The following is a 26,575-nucleotide window of genomic DNA, read 5'->3' on the forward strand; positions in this document are numbered from 1 at the left end:
TTTTCGCTGATGCTGCATAAGCTCATACACTTGCTTTCTTGCATCACATGCCACTACTACTACTACTACTGACATTCATGTTATAGACAGATTTTGTTTTTTAAATTTATGGCTTCTGATTCTCTGATACACTTGTTATAGTTGTATCATACTTATAAGTGTTTTTACAAATGGTTTTAGATTGCTGGTAGATTTTACTTCTATTACAATTCCCCTTTTAGTATTTAGGATAAGTAATGGTCAAAAGCCTTTGTAGCCCAGTGATCAGGAGCGGGATGTAGTAGCACACGTTCTTTGAGTAGAACGTGATTCAAGCCTCTGACAGCTAAATTACGGTCGATCTGCCAACCCCCACTGGACCAACATGGCAGATTATGGTCCATTTCACTGAATGTGAATTGTTGAGGAGGCTTCCATCCTGCAGTGGGTTGATAATGGCGGCGGTTTTATAGTCGAAATCTCTCAAAAAGGGTAAAAGTATAATTTTGTTCCATACCATTCAAGTGAGTTGATCATGTGCTAACTTCCCTAACCTTATTCTTATGTCCTTATCCTTCCCTATCCTTATGTCCATTCCGATGTTCCCTGTCAGAGACTAGGTAATTTGGAATCTCCTCTTTTCAATCTTTTCTAGCTTAAAATCTCTCTATATCATTCTGTCAAATTCATCTGTTTTCTCTACCATTCTCTCAACTCCATTAATCACTTGGAGCTCTTTGACTTCCTCTTTTTGCAACCTGACTTTCTCCAGTGCAACTTTGATAAGAGTAAGGTAATTTAACAACTCCAGCTGGCTTCCGTTTTTAAGTCACACTGACCCAGCTGTTTGAGATGCTGAGGCTTTTGCAATTACTAATGACCTTGCACAGATTGTTCATTTTCCTAAAAGAATACCGGACAATTCTAACCATACAGCCAACACGCTTGATCTTTTTCTCACAAACAACCCTTCTAAGTACACAGTCGAAGTGAGAGGTCCTTTAGGCCCCTCAGATCACAAATTGGTGATTATCTCTTCTCCAATGGAGCCTTTATCTCATGGCCATTCCCAACCTCGTGTTGTTTGGCATTACAAGAATGCAAATTGGGATGACCTGCGAGTTTTCTTTTCCTTGGTCGGATTACTGTTTCAAAACTTCTGATGTCAAAGTTTGCTCAGATCATGTCAGTGAAATTATTCTTGCAGGAATGGAATCCTTTATCCCACACTCCACTTTAAAATCTTGTCCTTTATCTAAACCTTGGTTTTCCAATACGTGTGCTAAAGCTATTCAAGAGAAGAATGTTGCATATCGTAATTGGCTTGTTTCTAATTCTTCAGTTTCATTTTCTGCCTACACCAAAGCTCGCAACAATTATAAAGTAATTATTAATCAGTCCAAACTAGAGTTTGAACAGGCTAAGTGGAAAACTTGTTTCTTGCCCTAATGGTAGCCGAGCATTCTGGTCTCTTGCCAAAGCTACTGGCCACAACTTCTGCCCATCTCTGCCCAAACCAGATGGTTCTGTTGTCACTTCGGCCAAGGATAAAGCTGACCTACTGGCATCACATTTTTCTTCTAACTCATGTATTAATGATCTTGGTAATACACTTCCTACCATTCCCAACATGCTCCATTCAATGCCTCCTGTGGTCTTCCGTCAAAAGGCTGTCAGAAGGATTTTGACGAATCTTGATGCTAAGAAAGCTCCAGGTCCCGATGGTATTTCTCCACTTGTTCTCAAAACCTGTGCTCCTGAACTTACTCCTGTTCTTTGTCACTTTTTTTTTTTTTTTTGGCTGGTTTTGGCGCATTATACCCTTAGTTGCCAATGCGCCAATAAAACCCAACAACCAACCAATCACCTTTTTTCACTTTCTTATTCCAAAGGTGTTTTTCCTTCTGCTTGGAAATTTGCTCATATCCAGCCAGTTCCTAAAAAGGGTGACAAATTCCTCCCATTGAATTATCGTCCCATTGCAATTACTTCTACTCTTTCTAAAGTAATTGGAGAAATCAATTAACTGCCAACTCTTAAACTACCTAGAAACCTCCCATCTGATCAACGATCGCCAGTATGGGTTCTGTCAGTGTCGATCCACTGCTGATATTCTGGCTTATGTTACCCATTTATGAACTAATTCAATGGAAAAGTTCGGTGAAACACAAGCAGTTGCTCTTGACATCTCAAAGGCTTTTGTTCGTGTTTGGCAGCTTATGGTTTGCCAACTGTTTTTTGTCAGTTTTCTCTCTGATCGCTCACCGAGGGTGATGGTAGATGGCTTTCTGTCTTCTAACTTCTCCACTAATGCCAGTGTCTCCCAAGTTTCAGTTCTTTTCCCCACTCTTTTGCTCTTGTAATGACCTTCTTCCATTGACTGGAAATCCTATCCATGGTTTTGCCGATGATAGCACATTGCATTCCACTTTCCATTTTGAGAAACTTTGTTCTGCTCAATCAGTTTCAACTTCTCAAAAATCTGCTACCAATTCCTTAAATGCCACTCTTCGGGTAATTCTCCAGTGGGGCAAAAACAACGTAGTTGATTTCAACCCTTCTAAAACTCAGTCTTGTCCTAGCAAAAAAAGGATTCTTCTACTCCTATGCTTATCTTTGGTGACACTCCAATTTCTAGGCAAAATGATATATCTCTTTTGGGGACTGCCCTGACTTCTAATCTCTCTCTCTTGGCACAAGCACATTACAAATATTGCTTCCTCTGCATCTAAAAAACTTGATTTTCTCTTTCACTCTCGTCATTACTTTTCTTCCAAACAACTGTTCACTCTTTACAAATCGCAAATCCGCCCTATCATGGAATATTGTTCCCACATCTGGGGTGGTGCCCCTTAACTTCTCTCAGGCTTCTTGATTCCTTTCAGAAGAGGGCAGTTAGGTTAATTGATGATTCATCTCTAACAGTCACTCCACTCGCTGTCTCAGAGAAGTACTGTTTCTGCTGCATGCCTCTTCTACAGATATTTCCATGGGCACTGTTCTTCCGAATTGGCTTCTATAATTCCCGCTCTCTCTCTCTCTGTTTCAAAACAGTTCGAACTTGAGCCGCCACCAGCCAACATCCATTTACTGTCCAACTTCAAACTCACAGAACCAACTTTTCATCTTCCTCATTTATTCATTCAACTGCCGTTTTCTGGAATAACCTTCCTTCATACGTATTTCCTGAAAATTACATCTACAGAAGTTCAAGTCCAATATTAACAAATATCTTCTTTCGTCTTCTCAGCCTCGAACCCAAACATGGTACTAAGTACTATAGGTTTCTAATACCTCTCGTGTTTGGGGTTTACATAAAAAAAAACAAAAAATCCCAAACTAGCAGTTTCCTTTTACTCTTAATGTCTCCTAAATGAAATTGGTTAAAACCCTTGCATCTCCATTGTTTTTACAAAATAAATTCTGTCTATTAACCAGGGTCAGCCATGCTGAGAAAAATGTCTCCCCTCCCAATAAGCCTTGTGAATTCCCTCAAAACTTAGGATAAACCACAAAGATTTCATCATGAAATCCCTGCTGTCATGTCTGTGCTGAATTGCAGATACATGACCATTCTCTGTCCTACCTCACAATCCTCTTTCGGCGCCTCCGTAGCTAGGTGGACAGGAGCAGCCGTGCGTAGCACGTGTCTTGATTAGACCGGGGTTCGAGCCCATGACCACCAAATATGGAGGATGTGGAAAGGTCAGGGAATGGCAACCGCATATCCCCAGAGCAATATGGCCTAATGGTTGCTAATGCTCCTAAAAACCAAATAATAACAATAATAATAATAACAACCTTCTTTCAACATGGCCTTATATTTCATAACCAGTTCATCGATTCATTTAAAGTTTTAAACCATTAGTCCCTACAAGTATTGCCATGCACTGACTAGAACGATTAGGAGCTAATACAGTTTATTACTTTTTAAAGTTAATGACAATGAATGTTTTTTAAAATGAATATGAATATATTATATTTGCTGATAATGAATGTTATATACATATATATTCTTTATATATATTTTTTTTTCATAGCCAATTTATATGGGACACTTTAGTTGCACAACTAGGATGAATCAGCACCACTAAATGCAAAGTGATAGAGGATTCGTGTTTATCAGTCATTAAAAATTAATCAGATAGTTCACCTGAACATGGCACCAAGTGAGAGAGAGTATGTGCCAGGATTAACATTATTCATAAATTTATTAATTAAATTATATATTATTAATTATAAATTATTAATTAAAGAGTGCAATAATCATTTCAAAAATGAAAAGTTCAAAACTTGAGCATTTGTGAGTAAAACAAAGAATCCTAGCAAGTGATATATTAGTAGTACCAAAACATTTGTTAAGGGGATGGTCTGCAAAAGATTACGACATGTTTAACCTGTCAAGTCACCTTTCATGAGACCATTAATTGTGTAGATGACTATTTTCATCCAGTTTAAAAATCATTTTTGCACTTTGATTTCTTTTTTTTCTTTATAATCCCATGACAAATGTTTTTGGTAATGTATTTAGAGATTTATATCTAGCTTTTCAGGGCCTCCGTAGCCGGGTGGTCAGGAGTGGGAGTGCAGTAGCACACACTCTTTGAGTAGACTGTGGTTCAAACCCCTGACTGCTAAATACGGTTGATCAGCCAACACACACACACTGGACCAGCATGGTTGGGTATGATCCATTTCTCTCAACATGAATTGTTGAGGAGGCTTCCATCCCGCATTGGGTTGATAATGGCTGCAGCTTTAGCTTTTCTAGTAGGAAAAGGGCTTCCTTAAATAATTGAGTCACTGAGGCAAAACACTGATAGAAAATGTTAGTATTTCACAGACGCTGAACAAGAAATAAAGACATTCATTTTTCAGCATATGCATATTAGGCTACATATTTCGAAGAGATATATCTCTTTTTAAAAAACTAAGTTGTTCTTTTAACGGCATAATGTGCACATAAATCAAAACAAGAAAAGTTATTACTTTATTCCAACATCATCATCATGAACTTGGTCTGGCTTAGGTCTTTTAAGACCTGTTCCGTTGAGCTCTTGGAGGTGGTCTTCATCTCTCCATCGTTGTCTTGTTCGACCCACATCTCTCTCTTGCCTGTAGGTTTGTAGTTAAAGGCTAATTTTGGGATCCGGTCTGGGTTCATTCTTTCTAGGTGGCTGATCTATTTTTTCTGATACCGTTTTATGTCATTTACTATGTTATCTACTTTTAATTTCTCACAGATATCTAAATTTCTTTGGCGGTGGTCTTGTAAAGCCTAATAATGGTCTTAAAAATCTCATTTGTGCTGCTTCTAGTTTGTGTGCATCTTTCTTATTTATGACCCAAGTCTCACAGCTGTAGAAGAGGGCTGATTTTGAAGTGATGTTATGCAGTCGTAATTTTGTTTCAGCTGTCATTTGCTTTCCGAAGTGGCATTTAATCGCTCTGTTCATTTTATTATATTTTTGTAGTTTAATGTGTACGTCTTTCCCTTCATTTTATATTAAATTTCCCAAATAGGTGAAGCCAGATATTTGTTCTATTATTTTGTCATCAATACCAATATTGACCCTTTGTATGTTTTTATCACACAATCCCATTGATTTTGTTTTTGGGGTGGAGATTTTCATCTCGTACTTTTTACCTATTTTAGTCAGTTCATTTGCTGCTATCTGTAGTTCATCTTCGGATTTTGTAACAATATTATAACTTGATCATCAGCATATAATATAGTTTTGATTTTATTCCTGTTGTTCAACTGTATTCCATTGTTAATTGTTTGTTTCCATTCTTTAATAATTTAATTGATGTAGATTTTAAATAAATTTGGTGATAGTGCACATCCTTGTTTGACTCCTTTATTGGTATTAATTGGGTCTGAGAGTTCACCATTAGAATATTTTATGCAGACTTTTGAGTTTCTATATAGGCTTTGCATCGCTTTCCGGAGTTGGGTCGGGATATTTTCTTCACGTAGAGGTTTCTTTCCTAATCTTTGGGTATCTGTTGCTTACCATATGATGTTAAATAATTTTAGTAGTGTGTTCTTTTAGTAAGGTGCCACCATATTTAAATAGTTCTACATTCAAATTGTCTATGCTTGGGCTTTTTTGGTTTTTTGATTTTTGTAATATTAACTCTAGTTCTTCCATTGTTATATTTTCTTCATCTTCGGTTACCACAGATTCATCTTCCATTTATTCCAACATCTTGAACTTTATTCAGCATAATTTATCATTTTCTTGGAGAAATATAGTGATTCTCAGACACTTGAAATTTTTTTTTTATGTAAACCCCAAACAAGAGAGGTATTAGAACCTATAGTACTTAGTACCGTGCTTGGGTTGGAGAAGACAAAAGAAGATATTTGTTGATATTGGACTTGAACTTCTGTAGACCAATTTTCAGGAAATATGTACGAAGGAAGGTTGTTCCAGAAAACAGCAGTTGAATGAATAAACGTGGAAGATGAAAAGTTGGTTCTGTGAGTTTGAAGTTGGACAGTAAATGGATGTTGGCTGGTGGCTGCACGTTTTCGGACTGTTTTGAAAGAGAGAGCGGAAATTATAGAAGACAATTCAGAAGAACAGTGCCCATGGAAATATCTGTGGAAGAGGCATGTAGCAGAAACAGTACGTCTATAAGACAGCGAGTGGAGAGACTCTGTTAGAGATGAATCATTAATTAACCTAACTGCCCTCTTCTGAATGGAATCAAGAAGCCAGAGAGAGGTTTTGGGGGGACCACCCCAAATGTGGGAACAATATTTCATGGTAGGGCGGATTTGCGATTTATACAGAGTGAGCGGCTGTCTGGAAGAAAAGTAAAGGCAAGAGCGAAAGGGAAAACCAAGTTTTTTAGATGCAGAGGAAGCAATATTTGTAATGTGCTTGTGCCAAGAGAGATTAGAAGTCAGGGTAATCCCCAAAAGAGATATATATCATTTTGCCTAGAAATCGGAGTGTCACCAAAGATAAGCACAGGAGCAGAAGAATCCTTTTTGCGAGATATAAGACAAGACTAATTTTTAGAAGGATTGAAATCAACTAAGTTGTCTTTGCCCCACTGGAGAATTACCTGAAGATGAGCATTTAAGGAATTGGTAGCAAATTTTCGAGAAGTTGAAGCTGATTGAGCAGGGCAAGGATTTTTAAAATGGAAAGTGGAATGCAATGTGCTATCATCAGCAAAACTATGGATAGGATTTCCAGTCAATAGAAGGTCATTAATATACAAGAGGAAAAGAGTGGGGGGAAAGAACCGAACCTTGGTCGACACTGGCATTAGTGGAAAAGTTAGAAGACGGAGAGCCATCTACCATCACCGTCAGTGAGCAATCAGAAAGTAAACTGGATAACCAATTACAAAAAACAGTTGGCAAACCATAAGATGGAAGTTTGTTTAAAAGACCTTTACGCCAAACAAGATCGAAAGCCTTTGAGATATCATGAGCAACTAGTAGTAGTGGCATGTGATGCAAGAAAGCAAGTGTATAAGCTTATGCAGCATCAGAAAAAAAAAAAAAAAAAAAAAATCACACCATTCCATCCAAATGCCTGTCCAGTTCCTCCTTAAATTTATTTAACCGATCAACTTCCACAACGACAGATGGAAGTTTGTTTCCGGCAATTAACCACCCGCTGGCTAAAGGCAAATTTCCGCACATCTATTCTACATCTGTCTTTTCTTAATTTGAATTTATGACCCCTTAGGTTCGTAATCTGAACAAGTGGAAGGATCCCATCAGAATTCAGCATGCTCAACCCATTCAAGGCCTTATACACCTCAATCAGATCACCGCACAGGTGCCTAGTCTCTAACCACTGCAATTTGCAGAACTTAAGCCTCTCTTGGTAAGAGGCCCCTTCATTCCCCTCACCAATCTTGTTGCCCTTCTCTGTACACGCTCAAGCAAATCGACATCCTTCCTAAAATGAGGCCTCCAGACCTGAATGCAGTACTCAAGGCGTGGCCTGACCATTGCCTTATACAGAGGGACAATCATCTCCTTTTCCCTGCTAGCAAAATTCCTATATATCATTGACAAAACCCCATGACCTGCGCTGGCAGACTGTCTGCATTCTTCAGAAGACTTCATATCTGACTACACAAATAATCCCAGGTCTTTTTCATTTTCTACCACCTTAAGTTCAGTACCACACAGTTGGTACGTTTCTCTGGGGTTACTTCTACCCATATGCAGTACTCTGCATTTGTCAAGGTTAAACTTCAGTTGCCACTTCTTAGCCCATCTGCCCAAATTATCTAGATCCTGTTGCAGTAGCACACTGCCATTACACCCCTGCCAACCTTTGTATAATCTGCAAACTTCGACACTAAGCCTGATATACCTTCATCAATATCATTGATAAATATACAAAACAACAGAGGACCCAACAGCGAACCCTGTGGGACTCCACTAATAACATTAGTCCACGAAGAACAGCATCCATTAATTACCACCCTCTGTCTTCTCCCACTCAACCATCCTTTTATCCATTGTAGCAACTTACCCTTAATACCTTTCTGCTCCAATTTGTACAATAGTCTTCCATGTGCAACAGTGTCAGAAGCTTTCCTGAAATCCAAATTTATGATATCAAAATTATTTTTTGCATCCAGTTCCTTTGTAACCACATCACAAAATCCTATCAAATTTGTCAGACAAGTCTTTCCCTTAACAAACCCATGCTGTGTCTGAATTATTGCTGCAGTCTTGTCTAGATGTGTTTCATTTGTGTTTCAACGTACCTTTCCATTGAATTAGTCCATAAATGGGTAACATAAGCCAGAATATCAACAATGGATTGACACTGACAGAATCCATACTGGCGACCGTTGATCAGACGGAAGGTTACTAGGTAGTTTAAGAGTTTGCGGTTAATTGATTTCTCCATTACTTTAGAAAGAGTAGAAGTAATTGCAATGGGATGATAATTGGATGGGAGGGATTTGACACCCTTTTTAGGAACTGGCTGAATATGAGTAAATTTCCAAGCAGAAGGAAAAACACCTTTGGAATAAGAAAGTGAAAAAAGGCGGCAAACAATAGGAGTAGGTTCAAGAGCACAGGTTTTGGGAACAAGTGAGAAATACCATTGGGCCCTGGAGCTTTCTTAGCATTAAGATTCGTCAAAATCTTTCTGACAACCTTTTGACGGAAGACCACAGGAGGCATTGAATGGAACATGTTGGGAGTGGTGGGAGGTGTTTTTCCAAGATCATTAATACATAAGCTGGAAGAAAAATGGGATGCTAGCAGATCAGCTTTATCCTTGGCTGAAGTGAGAGCAGAACCTTCTGGTTGGGACAGAGGTGGAAGCAGAGATGGGCAAAAGTTGCAGCCAATAGCTTTGGCAAGAGACCAGAATGCTTGGCTACCATTAGGGCAAGAAGCAAGTTTTCTACTCTTAACCTTTCAAACTCTAGTTTGGACTTATTAATAATTGCTTTATAATTGTTGCGAGCTTTGGTGTAGGCAGAAAATGAAACTGAAGAATTAGAAACAAACCAATTACGATATTCAATGTTCTTCTGTTAAACAGCCTTAGCATATTTATTGGAAAACCAAGGTTTAAGTAAAGGACAATATTTTAAAGTGGAGTGTGGGATTAAGGATTCCATTCCTGCAAGAATAATTTCGCTGACACGATCTGAGCAAATGTTGACATCACAAGTTTTGAAACAGTAATCCGACCAAGGAAAATAAATAATGTTTATTTTCTTGTAATTCTTGTAATAACTGAGAGTAAAGTGGAGGAGAAATTGTTAAAGATAAACACAAGAAAGGCACCTGGGGTGGATGGGATCTATCCAGTTATATTAAAGGAGGCAGCAAAGGAAGTAAGTAAACCCTTAGCCATAATTATGAGAGCTTCCTTGGACTCAGGGGAGGTACCCACAGACTGTAGATGTGCAAATGTCACCCCAATTCACAAAGGAGGATCAAAGGCTGACACAAGTAATTATAGACTTGTGAGTTTAACTTCTGTTCCAGGAAAATTAATGGAGGCACTAGTTAAAGAAGCACTGGAGGATCGTTTAGACAAGACTTCAGCTATAGCTCGGACACAGCATGGTTTTGTTAAGGGGTAGTCATGGCTGACCAATTTGATTGGATACTATGATGCAGTCACAAAAGAACTGGATGCAGGGAATAACTTTGATATTATATACTTGGATCTTAGAAAGGCTTTTGATACTGTTGCACATGGAAGACTGCTGCACAAATTGGAGCAGTGTGGCATTGGAGGCAAATTGCTGCTGGGGATAAAGGGGGGCTGAGGGGGAAAAGACAGAGAGTGGAAATCAATGGACACTGCTCGTCGTGGACTAATGTTATTAGTCGAGTCCCTGGGCTCAGTATTGGGTATATTATTGTTTTCTGTATTCATAAATGATATTGATGAGGGTATATCAAGCTTAATGTCGAAGTTTGCAGACGATACAAAGGTAGGCAGGGTTGTCAAGGACACTACTGACACTATGCTGCTGCAAGAGGATCTGGAAAGGTTGAGCAGATGGGCTGAGAGGTGGCAAATGAAGTTTAACATTGAGAAATGTAAAGTACTACACATGGGAAATAGCAACCCCAGAGCAATGTATCAACTCTGTGGTACTACACTGACAGTGGTAGAGAATGAAAGGGACCTGGGGGTGGTTGTGCAGGCAGATATGAAGTTCTCTGAGCAGTGCAGACGGGCTGCAAGAGTAGCTCATGGTGTATTGTCAATGATATATAGGAATTTTTCCAGCAGGGATAAGGAGGTGATTATTCCCTTGTATAAGGCAATGGTCAGGCCACACCTAGAGTACTGTATACAGGTCTGGAGGTCTCATTTCAAGACGGATGTAGAGCTGCTGCAACGAGTACAGAGAAGGGCAACAAGATTAGTGAATGGAACAAAGGGATGCTCTTACGAAGAAAGGCCTAAGTTTTGCAAATTACAGTGTCTGGAGACTAGGCACCAGCGAGGTGATCTGATAGAGGTGTATAAGGCCTTGAATGGTTTGAGCATGCTCAATGCTGATGGGATTCTTCCTCTCGCTCAGAATAATCACCTGAGAGGGCATAAATTCAAATTGAGGAAAGACAGATGTAGGATAGACGTGCGGAAATTTGCCTTTAGCCAGCGGGTGGTTGGTTGGTGGAATAGACTTCCATCCCTTGTCGTGGAAGTTGATAGCCTAAATAAGTTTAAGGCTCAGCTGGACAGGTATTTTGAACGAACAGAGGGGTGAAGTGGAAGTGGGGTTTTTTTTTTTTTTTTTTTTGGCTGATGCTGAATAAGCTTGCTTTCTTGCATCAAATGCCTCTACTAATGCTAATGCTAAAATCTCGCAGGTCATCCCATTTTGCATTCTTGTAATGCCAAACAACACGAGGTTGGGAATAGCCATGAGATAAAGGCTACACTTGAGAAGAGACCAAGTTGTGAGCTGAAATGCTTAAAGGACCTCTCACTTCAACCGTGTATGTAGAAGGGTTGTTTGTGAGAAAAAGATCAAGCATGTTGGCTGTATGACTAGGATTGTCCAGTATTCTTTTAGCAAAATGAACAATCTGTGCAAGGTCATTAGTAATTGCAAAAGCCTCAGCATCTCGACCAGCTGGGTCGGTGTGACTAGAAAACAGAAGCCAGCTGGAATTATGAACATTAAAATCACCAAGGAAAATTACCTCACTGTTAGGAAAGTTGGACTGGAGAAAGTCAAGTTGCAAAGAGAAGAAGTCAAAGAGCCCCAAGTGATTAGTGGAGTTGGGAGAACGGTAGAAACAACAGATGAATTTGACACAATGAGGTAGAGAGATTTTAAGCCAGAGAACCTCGAAGAGAGGAGATCCCAAATTACCAAGTCTCTGACAGGGAATATCAGAACGGACATAGGCACAAGTACCACCTTTGAGACGAAAGGAATCATACAGCGAATAATTTGGGCATCTGAGATGAGCAGTAGTTGAATCAACCTATAACAGATTCTGCCAGAAAAAGTACATGGGGTTTGGCAGACTGCAAGTGGAAATGGACATCGCTGAGATTAGAACTGAGACCACGTATATTTTTAAAATGAATTAGGAAGTGATATAGATTACTCTCTATACCACTTTTTTTTAGTAACAGAATTGCTGTCTTCATTTCACTTCCACTCCATATACACACACATTCACTATAATAAAGACAGCAATCCAGTCAGCAACCGAAGAAGTTGTACAAGTAGCACAAAATGTCTGAGAATTATCTGTATTGCTTCCAGAAATTAAAGACAGATTTCACTTTACACATTGATGTGCTCAGATTTTCAATATTCTCCAAAATAACAACTGCGTTGCTTTTTATTACATAAAAAATGTAGAACCAATGTTTGCAAGTCGAACATGAAACTTATGAAAAAAGCTAGTGCTATACGGTAAATTAATATTTTAAAGACCATGTTCAGAACAGTAAATATTTACAAAACATCTGAATACCAAATGATGTGTAGGATCTTCCAACTGAATTCTATTCACTGATTTTAATTCAGTTGTGATTATTTAATTTACATACACCTTACCAGCATGACTGAGGAAAATTCACTAAAACTGGTATGCCTGGGTGTAGCAAAATTATGATCACTACATCCAATACAAATCAGTTTCAGCATCACTAACTCCTTCAGTATTATTTTGTTCCAGGGATGTCAAAAGCCAACATAAGACCTAGGTCAAACAACCTCACCAGCTCATCTTCTTCCTCCTTCAATTTCTCTTTTCTGTAACTCATGGCTGGGTTCCCGGCTCTTAATCAATGTCCAGGCCCAGAGTGGCTGTCCCCAAATTCCCCTATTTAGTTCATAATCTGTACATTCATTAATGTACTCTGATAGTTGTTTTAATCCCAGCACTAAAATTCATATGCACTAGGTCTTCTATAATGCAACATGGCAACACATATTTATATGTAAATAAAACAACTGCTTGATTACACAGATAACACAAGCATATGATTCTACAATCAAAACTAATACCAAAATAATAAGATGGGAATAAAATAACACGTCTACACAGTGACCAAGAATGCAACACTCTGAAATCAAAATGAGACTGGTTGCCACAATGATTATTGTCATCCACTTCAATTTCTGCTCAAGTTACATAGACTGCTAATGCACAGATGGTATCAAATAGCACTGGAAGTATGAATTACACTTATTATTATTATTAGCTATAAAGTGCAAGGAAGCCTGAGGCTTATGCTGCACCAGCAAAAAAAAAAAAAATTCCTGAGTTACCCCGAGAGAGATAAAGAGAAATAGAAAGGAATCACCAAGAAAGAGAAGAATGATTATATCCAGCTCAGGACACTAGTTGTGCCAAGCCCATACTCACCAGATGTGAGTCCCTGGGGTTCACATCTAATGAGTATGGGCTTCGCACACCTAATTAGATAGGAAGGTACTGAGAACTTCATCCCTCCAGATGAAGGTACCAATCAAAGGAAAGAGTTTTAACATGGCTGTAGCATCCTGTCCCCTAACAGGACTCGCGGAAAAATAATTAATACTTGGTAACTCATTGGTTGGGGATTAATAGTTGATCTATTTATACCTTTCTAATAGTGGCTCTAGTTTGCTTTTTTGTCTGTTTATATATTATTTACTTTGTGACAGCTGAGTGGCTCTGAGAGATTAGACAATATCGTTTGTTTGTTTGTTATTTGGTTTTTAGGAGCATTAGCAACTAAGGCCATATTGCTCCGGGATATGCGGTGGTCATTCCCTGACCTTTACGCATTCTCCGTATTTGGTGGTGACAGGCTCGAACCCCGGTCTAATCAAGAAGCGTGTGCTATGCACTGCTGCTCCTTCCCACCTGGCTACGGAGGCGCCTTAGACAATATCACTTACATAAAGAAACACAATGAACTAGTTGACATGTTTTACAGTATCCAAAATCACCACTCACCTATGTCAGAAATATCAAGAAAAATAAATTCCCTTAAAGTTTGTGGTGAAGAACAGTAAACCAGCTAACCTCACAGCATTTGCATTCCAAGAAGGTGTCACAAATGTATTCTTTGTTAACAAAAATGACAGAATATTATTAGCAGCATGCATCATGGCAGTAAAGTTGATGATTCAACAGCATGGGGGTATCATATTGCACATTTGATAATTCTATGAAAGGTGGGGCAATGACATAATGGGATGAGTTACCAGGATTAAATATCTTTGTGTGACCATCCTTTTTCGGCTGTTGCAGCATAAGCCTCAGGCTTATGCAGCAACAGCCAAAAGAGACATTCTCTCAGATATGCCAGACAAGCTGTACTTGCTACCTGAGAGTCTAAAATGCTGATGGAACTGATATTCGGATGAACAAAGTAGACCCAATTTCGGCGAAGTCCGGATGGTCTGTGACAGCCAAATCCTCTGACCGCCCCTTCACAATGGTGGGGCTATTAGTAATCCTGGGTAAAACCTCCATTCACACCTGGATGGTGGGTGACCATCCAGGTGTGAACCAACGTAAGCAGTGGTCGAGGTGGGCGCCCACACTACATGGAGGAATGCCGACTATCTGTTACCAGGCAGTACTAGGTGGTAGATGACTCTCATCAACCAGTGCAATACCACCACTTTGCTTATTGGAGGCTTGAAGTGGTGGAACCATGTTTAGTCTCTAGAGCTAAGTTCCAGTCAACCCTTCCCTATCTCTTCCACCATGCAGTATGATTGATGACTTTTGAGGTTATGATGAACATCGTGGCTAGATCCATTATTCCTTACATTTTGAGGGTACAGCTCTAAAACGGTGTTCGCAGGCCGGCCGCTAGTTAGTACACCGGACCAAACCTATTGGTAACTCTCTAGGAAGCTTCCAGATCAGCTAGTGTATAATCTTGCTACCTCTACTCTGCCAGATAGTGACTGGAGGGAGTCCGTATGCGGGGGAGCATTGTCGAGGCCACGTCATGTCAAGGATCTGGGTATTCTTACCATATGTACACCATATCCAAAAATTTCATTACTTCATACAGCATGTCCCACCCACTTTTTCTTACTATTGAATACACCATGAATTGTCAAACTAATAGAGCAAGCTTATCTGCGAAAAGATCTAAACCTCCCAAGCACTTCCTAATTCATTTCACAAATATATGTGGTCTCAATTCTAATCTCAACGAGGTCCATTTCCAATTGCAGTCTGCCAAACCCCATGTACTTTTTCTAACAGAATCTCAGTTTTCGGTTGATTCAGCTACTGCTCATCTCAGATGCCCAAATTATTCACTGTATGATTCCTTTCGCCTCAAAGGTGGTACTTGTGCATATGTCCGTTCTGATATTCCACAGGGAATATCAGAACGGACTAAAACAGACAGAGACTTGGCAATTTGGAATCTCCTCTCTTTGAACTTCTCTGGCTTAAAATCTCCCTACTTCATTGTGTCAAATTTATCTGTTGTCTCTATCATTCTCCCAATTCCACTAATCACTTGGAGCTCTTTGACTTCCTCTCTTTGCAAACTTGAATTTCTCCAATCCAACTTTCCTAACAGTGAGGTAATTTTCCTTGGTGATTTTAATGTTCACAACTCCAGCTGGCTTCCGTTTTCTAGTCACACCGACCCAGCTGGTTGAGATGCTGAGGCTTTTGCAATTACTAATGACCTTGCACAGATTGTTCATTTACCTACAAGAATACCAGATAATCTTAATCATACAGCCAATACGCTTGAACTTTTTCTCACAAACAACCCTTCTAAGTACACAGTCGAAGTGAGAGGTCCTTTAGGCACCTCAGATCCCAAATTGGTGATTATCTCTTCTCCAATGGAGCCTTTATCTCATGGCCATTCCCAACCTCGTGTTGTTTGGCATTACAAGAATGCAAACTGGGATGACCTGCAAGTTTTCTTTTCCTTTGTCGGATTAGTGTTTCAAAACTTCTGATGTCGACGTTTGCTCAGATCATGTCAGTGAAATTATTCTTGCAGGAATGGAATCCTTTATCCCACACTCCACTTCAAAATCTCGTCCTTTATCTAAACCTCGGTTTTCCAATAAATGTGCTAAGGCTGTTCAAGAGAAGAATGTTGCATATCGTAATTGGCTTGTTTCTAATTCTCCAGTTTCATTTTCTACTACACCAAAGCTCGCAACAATTGTAAAGCAGTTATTAATCAGTCCAAACTAGAGTTTGAACAGGCTAAGAGTAGAAAACTTGCTTCTTGCCCTAATTATAGCCAAGCATTCTGGTCTCTTGCCAAAGCTATTGTTCGCAACTTTTGCCCATCTCTGCTCCCACCTCTGTCCAAACCAGATGGTTCTGTTGTCACTTCAGCCCAGGATAAAGGTGACCTGCTAGCATCCCATTTTTCTTCCAACTCATGTATTAATGATCTTGGTAAAACACCTCCCACCATTCCCAACACGCTCCATTCAATGCCTCCTATGGTCTTCCATCAAATGGATGTCAGAAGGATTTTGAAGAATCTTGAAGCTAAGAAAGCTCCAGTTCCCGATGGTATTTCTCCACTTGTTCTCAAAACCTGTGCTCCTGAACTTACTCCTATTTTTTGCCGCCTTTTTTCACTTTCTTATTCCAAAGGTGTTTTTCCTTCTGCTTGGAAATTTGCTCATATCCAGCCAGTTGACAAATCCCTCCCATCCAATTATTGTCCCATTGCAATTACTTCTACTCTTTCTAAAGTAATGGAGAAATCAATTAACCCCTAACTCTTAAACTACCTAGTAACCTTCCGTCTGATCAACGATTGCCGGTATGGATTCCGTCAGTGTCGATCCACTGGTGATATTCTGGCTTATGTTACCCATTTATGGACTAATTCAATGGAAAGTTCCAGGGAAACACAAGTAGTTGCTCTTGACATCTCAAAGGCTTTCAATCGTGTTTGGCATAAAGGTCTTCTAAATAAGCTTCCATCTTAAAAAAAAAAAAAAAAAGGTAAAGTGCAGCCATTATCAACCCATTGCAGGATGGAAGCCTCCTCAACAATTCATGCTGAGGAAAATGGACCATAATCTGCCATGCTGGTCCAGTGCGGGTTGGCAGATCGACCGTATTCAGTAGGCAGGGGCTTGAACCCTGGTCTACTCAAGGAGCGTGTACTACTGCACTCCCGCTCCTGACCACTCGGCTACGGAGGCCTTTATGGTTTGCCAACTCTTTTTAGTAATTGGTTATCCAATTTTCTCTCTGATCGCTCACTGAGGTTCATGGTATATGGTGCTCTGTCTTCTAACTTTTCCACTAATGCCGGTGTCCCCCAAGGTTCAGTTCTTTCCCCCACTCTTTTCCTCTTGTATATTAATGACATTCTTCCATTGACTGGAAATCCTATCCATAGTTTTGCTGATGATAGCACATTGCATTCCAATTTCCATTTTGAGAAACCTTGTCCTGCTCGATCAGCTTCAACTTCTCGAAAATCTGCTACCAATTCCTTAAATGCTGTTCTTCAGGTAATTCTCTAGTGGGGCAAAGACAACTTAGTTGATTTCAACCCTTCTAAAACTCATTCTTGTCTTATATCTTGCAAAAAGGATTCTTCTGCTCCTATGCTTATCTATAGTGACACTCGATTTCTAGGCAAAATGATATATCTCTTTTGGGGATTACCCTGACTTCTAATCTCTCTTGGCACAAGCACATTACAAATATTGCTTCCTCTGCATCTAAAAAACTTGGTTTTCTCTTTCGCTCTCGGCGTTACTTTTCTTCCAAACAGCTGCTCATTCTGTATATATCGCAAATCCGCCCTGCCATGGAATATTGTTCCCACATCTGGGGTGGTGCCCCCAAAACCTCTCTCAGGCTTCTTGATTCCATTCAGAAGAGGGCAGTTAGGTTAATTAATGATTCATCTCTAACAGAGTCTCTCCACTCGCTTTCTCATAGACACACTGTTTCTGCTGCATGCCTTTTCTACAGATACTTCCATGGGCACTGTTCTTCTGAATTAGCTTCTATAATTCCCGCTCTCTCTTTCAAAACAGTCCGAACACGTGCCGCCACCAGCCAACATCCATTTACTGTCCAACTTCAAACCCACAGAACTAACTTTTCATCTTCCTCATTTATTCATTCAACTGCCGTTTTCTGGAACAACCTTCCTTCCTACATATTTCCTGAAAATTACAGTCTACAGAAGTTCAAGTCCAATGTCAACAAATATCTTCTTTCGTCTTCTCAACCTCCAACCCAAGCACAGTACTAAGTACTATAGGTTCTAATACCTCTCGTGTTTGGGGTTAAAATAAAAAAAAAAAAAAAAGGCTTCCTTGCGCCATATAGCTAATAATAATAATAATAATATCAGTCAAAATAAAATATGCTGGTCCGTCATGATTTTTAATTCCCAAATGAATTTAGAAGGCATTTATTTGCAAGTGACAGGTAGATAATAGTAAGTAAAGAAGACTGCTCGTAAGAAAAATTAAAATGATGCCAATAAAGGATGGTCACACAAAGTGAGATTATTATTTTTTTTATTATTATTAATAGCCAAATGGTGCAAGGAAGCCTGAGGCTTATGCTGCACCAGGGAAAAAAAAAATTCCTGAGTTACCCTGAGAGAGAGAGAGAGATGTAGAAGGGAATCACCAAGAAAGAGAAGAATGATGATATCCAGCTCGCGACCCTGGGTGTGCCAAGCCCATACTCACCAGATGTCAGCCCCCGGGATATTGCAATTGTTTCTATTTCAACATTGCAGAATTTTCATGCCGTGAATTTCACAAGGGCCTTGAAATAACCACATTCGAAGGTGGATGTCTAAACGGGTGTCTGAAAAAAAAAAATTTTTTTTTTTTTTACTTTTGGTAATTCGAGAGAATTCACTTAGCGCGACGAGTTGGATGCATGTTTACCATTACTCTGCATTTACTGATAATTTCATTCATTTGTGAAGTTTATTCACCAACACAATTAGGACGTCGCGCAACTCCATTTATTCTTATGGGCACTTTAAATTGTTTACGAGTCACATTCCTTTCATTTCTTATGATTCATCCTGGATGTTCACCTAAAGTGCATCGTGTAAATTTGCCCGTGCAGTTCGTTGCTTTTAGATGATTTTCCTAACTTAATACGTTCCTAGAAAGAAGAAAGACTAACTCGTTACTACCCACGTTTCAATAATAACGTTCTTCTTACCTATGTTTTGGCTCAGCAATAAGGAAGACATCAGCTAACATATGAATTCCTACAAAAACTTGTGTAATACATGCTAAGGAAAAAACATAGCATTGAAACTTTCCAAAGTGTCCAAGGTGATCTAATATTTTGTTGAAATCCATTCTGGAATCAAGTTCCTGCAATAAATGAGAAAAACGTTTGCCTTTTTTTTTTTAATGAATAGAAAATAGTTAAACGTGTTAACAATAACATTATTATGTCAGAGTTAAAAGTTTTTATCACTGGTAATCAAAACAACTATCCAAATCGCACAATACACCTCTCCATTTTGTTATCGATATGATACTTTCTTATCATACCAATTGGCAAAAAAATGAATTCGTTCAGCCCAAACAGATATTAATTACATGAATAAAGGATTAAAAAGCACGGATAACGTATTTATCTCCGATCACACATTTAGTTGCAGAATGCGATATGATTCCACAAATCCTACACACACCGAGCAGTAAGATACACAGTGTCCACTTGCTCATTTACTCCCAGCGCCATCATTGTATGAACATTGAACTAACGCAGCCATCAAAACCCAGAGAGTACTAACGCGTATGCCCATTGCTAATAAAATTGGTACTGGTTTGAAAAGATTAATTCGTTGAGCGTAGCGCGTTCATTTTCCTTTGAATTTTGATTACTATTATTTTAAATATTTGTGTATTATTAATAGCATAGCGAGTTAATTTTTCATTGCATTTCGATTATTATTATTATTATTATTATTTGCGTAGCGAGTTCATTTTTCATTGCACTTTGGTTACTATTATTTTAAACCCACAAGAAAAACTAAAACTAACTTACTCCATTTGTAGCACTTCTATGGCTGATTCCATTGATTTTTTTTTTTTTTTTTTATGAAAACCCCAAACACGAGAAGTATTAGAACCTATAGTACTTAGTACCGTGCTTGGGTTGGAGGTTGAGAAGACGAAAGAAGATATTTGTTGATATTGGACTTGAACTTCTGTAGATTGCAATTTTCAGGAAATACGTATGAAGGAAGGTTGAATGAATAAATGAGGAAGAAAACGGCAGTTGAATGAATAAATGAGGAAGATGAAAAGTTGGTTCTGTGGGTTTGAAGTTGGACAGTAAATGGATGTTGGCTGGTGGCGGCAAGTGTTCGGACTGTTTTGAAAGAGAGAGCGGGAATTATAGAAGCCAATTCAGAAGAACAGTGCCCATGGAAGTATCTATAGAAAAGGCATGCAGCAGAAACAGTGCGCCTATGAGAAAGCGAGTGGAGAGACTCTGTTAGAGATGAATCATTAATTAACCTAACTGCCCTCTTCTGAATGGAATCAAGAAGCCTGAGAGAGGTTTTGGGGGCACCACCCCAGATGTGGGAACAATATTCCATGGCAGGGCGGATTTGCGATATATACAAAGTGAGCAGCTGTTTGGAAGAAAAGTAACGCCGAGAGCGAAAGAGAAAACCAAGTTTTTTCGATGCAGAGGAAGCAATATTTATAATGTGCTTGTGCCAAGAGAGATTAGAAGTCAGGGTAATCCCCAAAAGATATATATCATTTTGCCTAGAAATCGGAGTGTCACTAAAGATAAGCATAACTCCGCCATGGACGGTCCCAAGCCCGGCTGCGAAAGGAGGAGGGTGGTCATCCTGCCGAAATGACCAGAACCGGGAAACCGGGGAAACTAGGCAAGGAACCGCATGAAATTCGGAACAAGCTCTTACAACAATGTTACCGCATCTGGGGTAGCCGATGCGCCAGCACTGGGGACCCAGGGTACTGGTGTGAAGTGGACCACTGGCCACAGAACAAGCTGTTATAACAATGTTACCGCATCCGGGGTAGCCGATGCGCCAGCACTGGGGACCCAGGGTGCTGGTGTGAAGTGGATCACTGGCCACAGCAATAAGCTTACTACGCCGAAAAGGACAATTAACATTGGCGAATGTAATGTTCGAACGGGGCACCACGTTGGACAAAAGGAAATCATTGCCCAAGAACTACTTAGGTGCAAGATATCAATCGCAGCATTATCTGAATTAAGGCTCACCGGGTCTGGAACGATGATCATCCAACCACCAGCACCTAACGAAGCGGTTATGCTATTCTACTCTGGTGGCGAGAAACGAGAAGCAGGAGTGGGCTTTATGGTCGATGCTCAGGCCACCAGTAGTGTGATCGCTTTCCAACCAATATCGGACCGCCTGGCAGTCCTTACTGTAAAGGGCACCATCAAGACCTATATTATCTCCGCCTATGCGCCAACTGAGACTAGCCTGGACCCGACCAAGAATGACTTCTACAACCAGCTCCAACATACACTGGATTCAATTCCGCAGACAGAAGTGATCATCCTCGCAGGGGACTTTAATGCCCATATTGGCGTGGACAGTTCTGGTTGGGAAACAACAATGGGCAGGTTTGGCCATGGGAAGATCAATGACAACGGACTACGTTTGTTGTCCTTTGCCGCATCTAACAACCTGATCATTGGAAACAGCCATTTCCAGCACCCTCAAAAACATCAACTTACATGGCGAAATCCATCTGGCAAGGACTCAGCAATCCTGGACTACATTTTGATCAATGCCAGATTTCGCTCATCACTCATGGATGTTCGTGCCATGAGGGGACCTGATTGCGGATCTGATCATTACCTCATCCGGGCTAAGGTGCAGCTCAAATTACGGCATGCAAAAAGATCATCTCGGTCAGCCAAGCTGGACTGGAGGCAGCTAATGAATGCTGCCAACAAACAGGCATATCAGATCGCCCTATCCAACCGCTTCGAGATGCTGGCCGTGCCCGAGGATATAAATGAAGAAGAAAAGCAGATCTCTGATGCCATCCTGGAATGTGCCAAGCCCCTATGTCCACCTGCCCGACGTCGAACGCAACCATGGATATCAGATGAGTGCCTCGACCTCGTGGACAAACGGAAACAGGCAAAGTTGGTCGACTTTGAACGGTACCGGCAGCTAAACCGAGAAGTCCGACAAAGAATGACAGCAGAAAGAGAAGCATACTGGAACCAAGTGGCAGACGATCTTGAAGTGGCGGCATCCAAAAACGAGTACCGCACTCTCTACCGCACCCTCAGATGTCTGAGTGGAAAGACTAAATTGACTAGTGACAACATCAAGAATGCTGATGGGACCTTCGTGCGATCACCATCCGAACGCCTGCAACGGTGGAGTGAATTCTTCAAAGCTCTGTATAATCACGACCCACCTCAGGGACCGCCAGCAACAGCACTCTCGATCGACCCCCCTGAGGCCTCCATGGTCGATGTTGAGCCTACAGTAGAAGAAGTGAAAGCAGCCATACAATCCCTGAAGAATGGCAAGGCACCAGGAGTGGACCAAGTCACCACAGAAGCGATCAAAGCCGGGGGAGATGTACTGCTTCGCCGACTACACTCACTCCTCAAAACCATCTGGTGCACTGAACAAATTCCGTTAACATGGAGGAAAGCCATTATCGTACCAATCCACAAGAAAGGTGATAACCGGGACTGCAAGAACTACCGTGGCATCAGCCTCCTTTCCATCATTGGAAAGGTCTTTATGAAGATTATCCAGTCAAGACTGCAAAAACATCGCGAGCAAACCAGTCGAGAAGAACAGGCAGGATTTAGACCCGGGCGAGGATGCTGTGATCAAATCTTTGCCATTCGTCAGCTGATGGAGGAGAGGATCCGGTGTGGACAGCGAACCGTCATTGTTTTCATTGACTTTAAGTCTGCTTTCGACTGTGTCCACCGGCCTGCCTTATGGAAACTGCTAGAGGTTGAACATGTACCTCGAAAAGTCATCACACTCCTCCAAACTGCATACAACGGTTTAACCAGCCAGGTGCGCATCCAGAACGATTTATCTGAGGAATTTACCATCCAAACTGGAGTCCGCCAAGGGGATGTAGCCTCCCCGTTGCTTTTCAACATCGTGGTCGACGCCATTATGAGGCAAGCATTCAGAAACAGACAGGGCATACAATATGACAAGGATCACTATGTGACTGACCTGATGTTTGCTGATGATAGTGCTATCCTTGCCGGTAACGACGCTGAAGCCACGGAAATCCTCTACGACATTGCCCGCATTGCCCGGCCATACGGTTTGAAGATCAATGCTGGTAAGACAAAGGCCCTGACAACAGATGGGTCGCAAGCCACCATCTATCTCGAAGGCGTCCAGATCGAGCAAGTGCAGGACTTTAAATACCTTGGGTCGCTGGTCCAGGAGAAGAAAGTTGCATCCACCATGGAAATTCACAGCAGAATTGGACAGGCGGCCACTGCGTTCGCCTCGCTCAAATGGTGTCTGTGGAAGAGGACCAACATTTCCACAAAGACTAAAATCCGACTCTTCCGGACTTTGATCCTGCCCATTCTTCTTTACGGATCGGAAACATGGATTTGTCTCAAGTTAGATTTGAACAAACTTGAGGTATTCCAAATGCGATGCCTGCGGCAGATCTTGGGCATCTCTCTTCGCGACCGCATCACTAATGATACCATCCGCGCCAGATGCCAACAGCAACCAACCATTGCCGACCAAATCCAGAAGCGAAGGCTCAGATGGTTTGGCCACGTATGTAGAATGGACACGAACAGAATACCATCCACACTCCTTTGGAGACAACGACCCACCCAATGGAGCATCCAACGGACCGCGCCTAGGAAAACGTGGGCCAAGCAAGTGGAAGATGACTTGAAGAGCCGACGTCTCGACCTTAACCAGGCCAGGACTGAAGCCATGGATCGTAAGGTATGGAAGAACGTCACAGAGCAAGTCCGAAACCCTGCGGCACCTACAGCAGCATACTGATTGCGTGGCCAACCGCCTCCCCCAGCTGCCAGTTAAGGACCAAAGAAGAAGAAGAGAGGAGCAGAAGAATCCTTTTTGCGAGATATAAGACAAGACTGAGTTTTAGAAGGGTTGAAATCAACTAAGTTGTCTTTGCCCCACTGGAGAATTACCTGAAGATCGGCATTTAAGGAATTGGCAGCAGATTTTCGAGAACTTGAAGCTGATTGAGCTGGACAAGGTTTCTCAAAATGGAAAGTTGAATGCAATGTGCTATCATCGGCAAAACTATGGATAGGATTTCCAGTCAATGGAAGAAGGTCATTGATATTCAAGAGGGAAATAGTGGGGGAAAGAACTGCACCGGGGGGGACAACGGCATTAGTGGAGAGGTTAGAAGACAGAGAACCATCTACCATCACCCTCAGTGAGCGATCAGAGAGAAAACTGGATAACCAATTACTAAAAACAGTTGGCAAACCATAAGATGGAAGCTTGTTTAGAAGACCTTTATGCCAAACACGATCAAAAGCCTTTGAGATGTCAAGAGCAACCACTTGTGTTTCACCGACCCTTTCCATTGAATTAGTCCTTAAATGGGTTACATAAGCCAGAATATCACCAGTGGATCGACACTGACGGAATCCATACTGGCGATCGTTGATCAGACGGAAGGTTTCTAGGTAGTTTAAGAGTTGGCGGTTAATTGATTTCTCCATTACTTTAGAGAGAGTAGAAGTAATTGCAATGGGACGATAATTGGATGAAAGGGATTTCTCACCTTTTTAGGAACTGGCTGGATATGAGCAAATTTCCAAGCAGAAGGAAAAACACCTTTGGAATAAGAAAGTGAAAAAAGGTGGCAAAGAACAGGAGTAAGTTCAGGAGCACAGGTTTTGAGAACAAGTGAAGAAATACCATCAGGACCTGGAGCTTTCTTAGCAACAAGATTTATCAAAATCCTTCTAACATCCTTTTGTCGGAAGACCACAGGAGGCATTGAATGGAGCGTGTTGGGAATGGTGGGAGGTGTTTTACCAAGATCATTAATATATGAATTGGAATAAAAATGGGATGCTAGCAAATCAGCTTTATCCTTGGCTGAAGTGGCAACAGAACCAACTGGTTTTGACAGAGGTGGGAGCAGAGATGGTCAAAAGTTGCGGCCAATAGCTTTGGCAAGAGACCAGAATGCTCGGCTACCATTAGGGCAAGAAGCAAGTTTTCTACTGTTAGCCTGTTCAAACTCTAGTTTGGACTGATTAATAACTGCTTTACAATTGTTGCGAGCTTTGGTGTAGGCCGAAAATGAAATTGAAGAATTAGAAACAAGCCAATTACGATATGCAACATAACATTCTTCTCTTGGACAGCCTTAGCACATTTATTGGAAAACCAAGGTTTAGATAAAGGATGAGATTTTTAAGTGGAGTGTGGAATAAAGGATTCCATTCCTGAAAGAATAATTTCACTGAAACGATCTCAGCAAACGTTGACATCAGAAGTTTTGAAACAGTAATCAGACCAAGGAAAAGAAGAAAAGAAGTCTCGCAAGTCATTCCATTTTGCATTCTTGTAATGCCAAACAATACGCGGTTGGGAATAACCATGAGATAAAGGTTCCCTTGGAGAGGATACAATCACCAAGTTGTGATGTGAAGTGCCTAAAGGACCACTCACTTCAACCTTGTACTTAGAACGGTTGTTTGTGAGAAAAAGATCAAGGTATTGGCTGTATGATTAGGATAGTCCGGTATTCTTGTAGGTAATTGAACAATCTGTGCTAGGTCATTAGTAATTGCAAAAGCCTCAGCATCTCGACCTGCTGGGTAGGTGTGACTAGAAAACGGAAGCCTGCTGGAGTTGTGAACATTAAAATCACAAAGGAAAATTACCTCATTGTTAGGAAAGCTGGACTGGAGAAAGTCAAGTTGCAAAGTGAGGAAGTCAAAGAGCTCCAAGTGATTAGTGGAGTTGGGAGAACGGTAGAGACAACAGATGAATTTGACACAATGAGGTAGAGAGATTTTAAGCCAGAGAAGATCAAAGAGAGGAGATTCCAAATTGCCAAGTCTCTGACAGGGAATATCAGAACGGACATATGCACAAATACCGCCTTTGAGGCGAAAGGAATCATACAGCAAATAATTTGGACATCTGAGATGAGCAGTAGTTGAATCAACCGATAACTGAGATTCAGTCAGAAAAAAGTACATGGGGTTTGGAAGACTGCAAGTGGAAATGGACATCGTTGAGATTGGAATTGAGACCACTTATATTTGTGAAATGAATTAGGAAGTCCCTGGGAGGTTTAGATCTTTTCGCAGATAAGCTTGCTCTATTATTTTGACAATTCATAGTGTATTCAATAGTAAGAAAAAGTGGGTGGGACATGATGTATGAAGTAATGAAATTTTTGGATATGGCGTACATGCAGTAAGAATATACCCAGATCCTTGATATAACGTGGCCACAACAATGCTCCCCGCATTGTTGTGGTCCGGTGTACTATCTAGCGGCCGGCCTGCGAACACCGTTTTAGAGCTGTACCTTCGAAATGTAAGGAATATTGGATCTCGCCACGACATTCATCATAACCTCAAAAATCATCAATC

General features: G+C 40.8%; 1 protein-coding gene across 1 annotated transcript in view; it reads right to left on the reverse strand.

Moving 5' to 3' along the window:
* The window catches only part of LOC150085600 (organic cation transporter protein-like), a 440,672-nt gene extending 421,101 nt beyond the window's left edge, over positions 1–19,571 (reverse strand). Inside the window, exon 1 of the mRNA XM_090373381.1 lies at positions 19,142–19,571. Within this exon, the coding sequence (XP_090229507.1) occupies positions 19,142–19,284 (143 nt within the window). The 5' untranslated portion in view covers positions 19,285–19,571. The remainder of the gene's footprint in view (positions 1–19,141) is intronic.
* Positions 19,572–26,575: the final 7,004 nt, after the last annotated feature.

The sequence above is a fragment of the Mastigoproctus giganteus genome, chromosome 5 (genome assembly GCF_048544385.1).
Source record: "Mastigoproctus giganteus isolate SK-2022 chromosome 5, ASM4854438v1, whole genome shotgun sequence".
Classification (NCBI taxonomy): Eukaryota; Metazoa; Arthropoda; class Arachnida; order Uropygi; family Thelyphonidae; genus Mastigoproctus; species Mastigoproctus giganteus.